Source organism: Heterocephalus glaber, unplaced genomic scaffold (assembly GCF_053883595.1).
Source record: "Heterocephalus glaber isolate CG9 unplaced genomic scaffold, H.glaber_assembly_v1.0 deba00000347, whole genome shotgun sequence".
Classification (NCBI taxonomy): domain Eukaryota; kingdom Metazoa; phylum Chordata; class Mammalia; order Rodentia; family Bathyergidae; genus Heterocephalus; species Heterocephalus glaber.
The window spans coordinates 24509803-24518736 of record NW_028258143.1 but is presented as its reverse complement, the minus strand read 5'-3'; the positions used below and the strand labels follow the sequence as shown (position 1 = coordinate 24518736).

Here is an 8934-nt window from a genome sequence, read left to right as displayed (position 1 = left end):
ATGTCACCATGATTGTTATGCTAAAATGTTTCCCTTGTTTTCAGGTTTTCTCAGTGAAACTTTATAATTGTCATCTGTTAACATTCTGCAGGGATTCAAAGTCTAAGACAGCTAGGAGCAGTAAGGAAATAAAAATTCCCTGGTCATATTACATATTTCAAAATGCCTGATGTCGAGATAAGATCATAAGATTAAACCTACTGTTCCCACTGCAATACTGACATAAGTGATTTCCTAAGGGTTCAAAAACTAAGGTATGGAGACTAGAGCTAAAAAGGTATCTAGGCTAGGAGGACAGCCAATATTTGGCTCTGGCCCTCCAAAGTCAACAAAGACTCAGGAGATGAGGGGACCTGTTTTTTATAGGATCCTGCAACTTTGGTGAATGTCCCAACCTCCTGAACTAGGAAATTGTTGGACCCCAGAAAATAGGAATCAAGCAGCATGCAGTGTGCTAAAAAGGATGATAGAGAGAGAGAAATGTCTCCCATGCTTCCACTGGAAGCCACATGTTTAAAGAAAACTATGACCTTTTGTAGGGGGCCCTGCCCCCCCCCCCCGCTGGAAATCTTGAGTGCCTTTTACGGACATATCCGGGCCTGCTACAAATCTACCCGGCAACAAGGAAGTAGCCCCAGTACCCTCCTCTTGCTCCTCCCCTCTAGCCCTACGGTATATATGTTGTAACAGCTTCTGCAATAAACGAGACTTGATCAGAAACCTGTCTTGTCTCCATCTCTCGTGTCCCCTGTCCCCTCTCATCCTCGCTCCCCCTCTAGGGTCTCCGTTGACTTACCCGCGGGCCGGGACAAGTGGCGCCCAACGTGGGGCCAGAGAACGGGGGATCCAGTGAAGGACGCTGCTCAGGGGCCCTAAGATTAAGATTGAGGAACAAAGAGCATACTCGACATAGAAGAGGCTTGCGATTGACGTGGACCTGCCGTCTTTTTGCACCTCGGTAAGTTGAGCAGCGATTATGGGACAGGGCATTAGTCAGCACGAACTGTTTGTGCAAGGTCTCAAGAAGACATTACAGGCACGAGGGGTAAAGGTTACAGTCAAACAATTGCTGAAATTTTTTGATTTTATTAAACATCTCTGTCCCTGGTTCCCTGCTGAGGGAACCATTGACGAAGAGAGATGGAAAAAGGTGGGGGAGGCTCTCCAGGATTATTATGCCACTTGTGGACCCGGGAAGGTCCCGATTGCGGCGTTCTCATATTGGAATTTGATTAATGATATTATTTCCCAAAAAGCAAGGGATCCACTGGTAGCTCAGGCTATACAGGTTGGGGCGGTAGCCCTCCGTAGTGGTGAGGAGCTGACACCCGCTGGTGACACTGACGCAGTTCCCCGGGATGCCAATATGGCGCCGGGACCCAGGCCAGTTAAGGCCACGCCTTCCTCGCCAGACGAGGAAGAGGACTTGATGTCCTTTGACAGTGATGATGATCCCGCCCCCGACGGACATAACGTTCCCTCGGACCAATCCCAAACGGCCGCGATCCCTGCCAAGCCCTATAAGGCAAAGCCTTGCCGGACCCCCGCTTCCTCTTCCTCCATCACTGCCTCTAAGGCAACCCCACCCTCGCGGGAGGTTCCGCCCCTATATCCCTCCCTTCAAGCCTATCGCTGCTTGCCTCCGCCCCCAGATCCACCCCAAAAGGACTCCGGAACTGACGAGTCTGCGGGGGAAGCATTGCGGGGCGGCTCTGGGTGCCCCCCTCCTTATACCCGTCCAGGCCCCAGCACTCCCGCTTTGGCCTATCCTGTTGTTGATCCCCAAAAGGAACTCCGGGACAAAATAGACTTTCTAAAAGAACAGATAAGGTTAGAAAAGGAACATCAAGAACTTATTACCCAGCTTGAGGGCTTAAGAACAGGCAAGGCTCATGGAAATGTCCCTAGAGAGGACACCCATAAGCCATGACCCCCCATTAGAGGGGCGACCCCCAGGGTGCCGTCCGGGTCAAGGGTACCCCTAGAACTTGAGCCCGTGGAAGCCTTCCCTGTCACTGAGACTGTTGACGCACAGGGTCAGGCATGGAGACACCATGGCGGCTTTGATTTTAAGGTTATTAAAGAGCTTAAAACGGCTGTGGCTCAGTACGGGGCCACTGCACCTTACACCATGGCTATTCTAGAATCGGTGGCAGAAAATTGGCTCACCCCAATTGATTGGCAGACTCTGGCCCGTGCCACCCTTGCAGGAGGTGACTACTTATTATGGAAATCTGAGTATGTTGAGAATTGTCGAGAGACCGCTAGACGCAATGCTCAGGCGGGGAATGGTTGGGTGCTTGACATGCTTCTTGGGGAGGGGGCCTACGCCGCTAACGACCAGCAAATGCAATTTGACGTGGGGTTGTATGCCCAGATTCAGACCGCAGCCACTAGGGCCTGGAGGAAACTCCCTTCCAAAGGAGACGTGAGTGCCTCCCTCACTAATATCCGGCAGGGGCCGGACGAGCCGTTTGCGGACTTTGTCCACCGCCTTCTCACGGCGGCAGGCCGGATTTTTGGGAGCGCGGAGACAGGGACAGATTTTGTTAAACAGCTTGCTTTTGAGAACGCCAATGCCGCCTGTCAGGCCGCTATCCGCCCCTATAAAAAGAAAACTGACCTTTCCGGCTACATTCGCCTTTGTTCTGAGATTGGGGCCGCCTACCAACAGGGCCTTGCCATGGCGGCCGCCATGCAAGGCTTCACAGTCAAACAATTCTTACAATGCCACGTCGGCAATAAATGCTTCCGGTGTGGGGCCATCGGCCATTTTGCTAGAGAATGCCCGACCGCTAAAATGCAGGGCCCCGACGCTCCGCCCCCAGGGCCCTGCCCCCGATGCAATCGGGGGAGGCATTGGGCGAGTGAGTGCCGATCCAAGACTGATGCCCAGGGTCGACCCCTCCCCCCTCTCCAGGGTTTGAATTCGGGAAACGGGAAAGGGGGCCAGCCCCGGGCCCCCAATTCCAAACAAATTTACGGGGCGCTCAATTTTGCTCCAATAAACAGCAATCCATTTCAGACCTCGTCAGAGCCACAAAAGGAAGTGCCAGATTGGACCTCAGTGCCACCACCCACACAGTATTAACCCCAGAAATGGGAGTTCAGGCCCTTGCTACGGGAGTCTTTGGACCCTTACCTAAGGAGACCTTTGGCCTCGTAATAGGCCGAAGCAGCAGTACCATGAATGGACTGCTGGTTTACCCAGGAGTGATTGATAGTGACTACTCTGGGGAAATTAAAGTTATGGTTTCTTCCCCCAAAGTTATTAATACCATTCAATCAGACCAAAGGTTTGCCCAATTGTTACTCCTTCCCCTTCTCTCCACCTCTAATAAGGCTCTTAAAAACGCCCGAGGCAGCCAGGGTTTCGGCTCATCTGATGTCTACTGGTCGGAGGTACTTTCAGCACAAAAGCCTCTCATGACCTTGTGGTTCGATGGGAGACAGTTTTCTGGGTTGGTCGACACTGGTGCCGATGTAACTATCATAAAGGGAGAGGATTGGCCTCAGGCGTGGCCATTGAAGGACACCCTCACCCATCTCAAGGGTATAGGGCAGAGTCAAAATCCTAAACAAAGTGCCAAAGATCTGACCTGGAGGGACCAAGATGGTAATCAGGGCACCATTCAACCTTATATCATCTCAGGGTTACCCATTAATTTATGGGGGAGAGACCTATTATCACAAATGGGGATAATTATTTCCAGCCCCAATGAAATTGTCACTATGCAGATGTTTAAAAATGGGTACATTCCAGGAACAGGGCTGGGAAAACACCCTACTAGCCTTACTCACCCCATTGAGCCTGTCCCTCGGCCCCCTCGAGCAGGGTTGGGCCATTTTCCATAGGGGTCGCTGACACTCCTGCAGTCCATGCTGAAAAGATCACCTGGCTCTCGGATGATCCAGTGTGGGTCGATCAGTGGCCCCTCTCCAAGGAGAAGTTGTTAGCAGCTCAACAGCTGGTGCAGGAGCAGCTTCATGCTGGCCATATCATTCCTAGCCACTCCCCTTGGAATACTCCCATCTTTGTCATTAAAAAACGGTCGGGAAAATGGAGGCTCTTGCAAGATCTCAGAGCAGTTAATAAAACTATGGTACTCATGGGAGCTTTACAACCCGGTCTTCCCTCACCGGTAGCCATCCCCCTTGGATATTATAAGGTTATTATTGATTTAAAGGATTGTTTTTTCACCATTCCCTTACATCCTGCAGATCAAAAACGCTTCGCTTTTAGCCTCCCGGCGACCAATTTCTGCGCCCCAATGCAGCGCTTTCAATGGCTTGTGCTACCCCAAGGCATGGCCAATAGTCCCACCCTGTGCCAGTCATTTGTAGCCACAGCACTTCAATCCACCCGAGACAATTGGCCTCAAATGTATATTATCCATTACATGGATGATATTCTCGTGGCGGGACAATTGGGAAGTGAGGTTTTGGCTTGTTATGCTGACCTTCGGCGGGCCCTTGAATCTTGTGGCCTCCAGATTGCCCCTGATAAGGTTCAACTAAAAGACCCTTACAGTTACCTCGGATTTCAGATGAAGGGACGTCATATTTCCTCCCAGAAGCTCACCTTGCGGCTGGACGGTCTTAAAACTCTGAATGACTTCCAAAAACTGCTCGGAGATATTAATTGGCTTATGCCCTATTTAAAGCTCACTAAACATGACCTAAAGCCTCTCTATGATACCCTGCAAGGTGATAGCCACCCCACTTCGCCTCGGGAGCTCACTGCTGAGGGGCGCAAAGCCATTAGCACGGTAGAACAAGCCATTCAAAATCAGACAATTACCTTTGTAGACTATAACTCTCCTTTACAATATATCGTTTGCAGAACCTCTCTCTCCCCCACCGCTGTCTTTTGGCAAACCGCTCCCCTTTTATGGGTTCATCTCCCAGTTTCCCCTAAGCGGGCCTTTTACCCTTATTATGTTGCAGTTGCAGACCTGATTGTTCTAGGTAGAGACCATGGAAAGATGTACTTTGGAAAGGAACCTGATGTCATTATCCAACCCTACCTTAAAGATCAAATCGATTGGCTTATGCAGACTACCGATTCCTGGCCAATTGCTCTCGCTTCTTATTCAGGATTATTGGACAATCACTATCCTCCCAACAAACTCATTGACTTTGCTAACAGACATGACTTCATTTTCCCAAAGGTCACTTCTTGTTCTCCTCTGCCAGAAGCCCTATCCGTTTTTACAGATGGTTCTTCCACTGGGATGGCTGCCTATGTGTGGGACGATAACATTGCCCAGTTCCAAACCGCCCACTCTTCGGCCCAATTAACCGAGCTGCAGGCAGTTATAGCGGTCTTTTCTACATTCCCTGCCCGAGCTTTTAATCTTTTTACTGACAGTGCTTATATTGCTCAATCTGTCCCCTTATTGGAAACATGTGGATTGATCAAACTTGCTTCTCAGACTGGTGGTCTCTTCCTCCAATTACAAGATTTAATCAGAAAGAGATCCGAATCCTTTTTCATTGGACACCTTCGTGCCCACTCTAACTTACCTGGCCCACTCACACAGGGCAACCGCTTAACAGACCTAGCTACAAGACCTCAAGTTTTGGCCTGTTCAATAAATACTGATGCCCCCATTCCAATTGACCAGGCACAAAAGGCACACCAACTGCATCATCTTAATGCTCACACGCTTCGCCTTATGTATAAGCTTACTAGAGAACAAGCTAGACAAATTGTTAAGGCCTGCCCTACGTGCACTCTACACCTTCCTACACCTCATCTGGGAGTTAATCCTCGTGGCTTGATTCCAAATGCCCTCTGGCAAATGGACATCACGCATTACCCTGAATTTGGAAATCTTAAATATATACATGTCAACATTGATACCTATAGTGGATTCATATTTGCCACCCTGCAGTCCGGGGAAGCTACTAAACATGTCATCGCTCATCTCCTCATTGCCTTCTCAGTACTTGGATGTCCACAACAAATTAAAACAGACAATGGTCCTGGCTATACCAGCTCTGGCTTCTCCAACTTTTGCAAACAATTTGAAATAACACATATAACGGGAATCCCATATAATCCTCAAGGACAAGGCATTATAGAAAGGGCTAATCTCACACTCAAAATTACTTTAGACAAAATAAAAAAGGGGGAATGGTACCCTACCAAGGGGTCTCCTAGAAACCTGATATCACATGCACTATTTATTCTTAACTTCTTAAATTTGGATGCCAAAGGTTCATCTGCAGCCAATCGTTTCTGGCAACCAGAGACGCAATGACAATTTGCCTCGGTGATGTGGAAAGACCCCCTGGACCACTCATGGCACGGGCCCGATCCTGTACTTATCTGGGGCCGAGGATCGGTGTGTATTTACTCCAAGGAAATGAAGTCAGCCAGATGGCTCCCAGAACGCCTAGTAAAACAAGTTGATGGGCGTGCTGATGATGCCGATGACCTGACGTTGTCCAATCCTGATCAGTTAACAATGGCGCCCACAATTTCAATTTAAAATGAGCAAGGATATAATTCAGCTTATCTAGTAATGTTTGGGTGCACCCTGATGTTCTACACCGTCTTACATGTTTGTCTAGTGTTTGTTGTTTGTGGTCATGTAATTGAGCTCAAAATGTTCTTTTCTCTTTAAGGGATATTCACCCATTGTTACATTGATGATGTTATTTTGTTAAAGATATGCTTTTCTCTTGGATCAAGGTATCACTGGAATTTATTAAAGTGATTTTTAGATGGGAACTCCCTTTGATGAATATAGAAGTGGCCACCCAGAAAATATTGTTCTGGTCTTAATTCCTCAAAGGGACTCCTTAGTGAAATTTATATCATGTGATCTTAGGGAACATCGTCATCATTTAAAGTTTGGACCTCCGGCGCACAATGAAGAGGGAACTCATGAAGGACATCTGGCTGAATGAACGATCCGAAAACAAGAATAGGATGAGCTGGAAATGCCTAGTTTCCCTGATGTTGCTGACCAGGGTATGGGTGGTGTCGCCTTCAGAAGGGTTAGACCACATAAAAAATATATGGATTCAGTTGGCAGGCTCGCTCAACTTGTCTGAGTTTTGTCTAAGTGCTGATGTAAACTTTCATTATATGTTGGGAAGTTGCCTCATTCCTGTGTGTACCCCATTGGAATCATTGCGGCCTTATACTCTGTTTAAAGATATCCCAGGAAAAAATCTCACATATGCAGATAGTTACAATTGGGGATCTGCTACTTGTCGCAGGCCCAAGAATGCTGTCAAATTATATTCACCTAAGGTAATTATGTCTAATAAGACCGAATGTGCTGTATACAGAAATTGTACAACTAAATGTCTGCAAGTTAAACGTTTGGAAAACATGTCCTGCCGTGTTGAACAAGAAATTATGTATAGTAATTGCCATGTCTCTTTGCCAATGGGTTGGTTTTACACTTGTGAAAGGGAAACTTTTAATTACATTCCGGCCAACTTGAGTGACACTCGTTGTTGCTTGAGTCGGTTGGCTGTGATATTACCAGACAGAACTGATTTGATTGTACCTAATCGAATTAGACGGTGGTCGCCGTATACCGCCCCGGGATGTAATGATGATGTGGGTCTATTGACTGATGCAGAAGTGTTAGTCATGATAGGGTCTTTTGTTGCTCTGCTGTCCATCGGGGTACACGCGGAAGCGGCAGTACGAAGATTAGCCTGTAAAGTGGTAAAAGGATTGAATGCCACCTCCACCGCCCTGGCGTTGATTAATCAAGAATTACAGGAACAAAGACAAGCTATTTTGGATAATCGAGCAGCAATAGATTATTTGTTGCTTTTTCATCACCAGGGCTGTGAAAAAATAAAAAATATGTGTTGTTTTAATTTGACTGACAATGGAGAAAAAATCGATGATACAATAAAACAATTGAAAGACCTGGCTAATAAGGTACACAATGAGGATGGCGGAGACCTATTTAAATGGTTGACCTCATGGCTACCCAACCTACAATGGGTAAAACAATTGTTTCTTGCCATTGCAATTGTATGTGTTTGTCTGTTATTGTCATGCTGCTGCATACAATGGATACCAATGCTTATACGTAGAAATCGCTTTGATTTTTAGATAAAAGGTTCAGGCTGATATGATTTAAAAGCCTTGTATTCCCCTTTGTATCTTAACCTATGTTAATCTTAGTAACTAAAATGTCCTCGGATAGTTCTGATTTTGTAAGGTTGTGATTTCCCCTGGAGCTATAGTGGAGACAAAGATGTACGTCAAAATCAGCGGTAAATTACTGTCAGGATGTTGGCTGGACATACGCTACATGGGCCGATTCCATCTCTGCCACGGCGTAAAATTCTCGCCCCACCTGGTGAGCGGGCTGGCAAGCCAATGACGGGCAACTGAGCAAGCGTGCCATGCAATGAGAGAGCCCTCGTGTGCCGCCTAAGACAGGTGCCAGAGCCTTGATTCTCTGGTTAACCGATGACGGGTAAGGTGCACGGTGCAGACACGTATGTTGCTCTGACCCAAGACAGGCTCAGCCCCCACAGGCTTGATTCTCCTGATGCTTTTCTAAAAAATAATTTTAAAAGGGAGGACCTGTAGGGGGCCCTGCCCCCCCCCCGCTGGAAATCTTGAGTGCCTTTTACGGACATATCCGGGCCTGCTACAAATCTACCCGGCAACAAGGAAGTAGCCCCAGTACCCTCCTCTTGCTCCTCCCCTCTAGCCCTACGGTATATATGTTGTAACAGCTTCTGCAATAAACGAGACTTGATCAGAAACCTGTCTTGTCTCCATCTCTCGTGTCCCCTGTCCCCTCTCATCCTCGCTCCCCCTCTAGGGTCTCCGTTGACTTACCCGCGGGCCGGGACAACCTTTTCTGGTGTCTGACACTGACAGAGGAGCTGAGAGGGTCTGTACATGGTTCCAAAAGTAATGCCAAGGAGACTCAACTGATC

General features: G+C 47.8%; 1 protein-coding gene across 1 annotated transcript; it reads left to right on the top strand.

Moving 5' to 3' along the window:
- The first annotated feature begins 550 nt into the window (after window positions 1-550).
- On the top strand, window positions 551-8757 carry LOC147829884 (uncharacterized). The gene is made up of 2 exons (XM_087198275.1): window positions 551-958; window positions 6840-8757. The coding sequence occupies exon 2, from the start codon at window positions 6881-6883 to the stop codon at window positions 8090-8092; it is 1212 nt and encodes a 403-aa protein (XP_087054401.1). The 5' UTR covers window positions 551-958; window positions 6840-6880; the 3' UTR covers window positions 8093-8757.
- The last annotated feature ends 177 nt before the right edge of the window (window positions 8758-8934 follow it).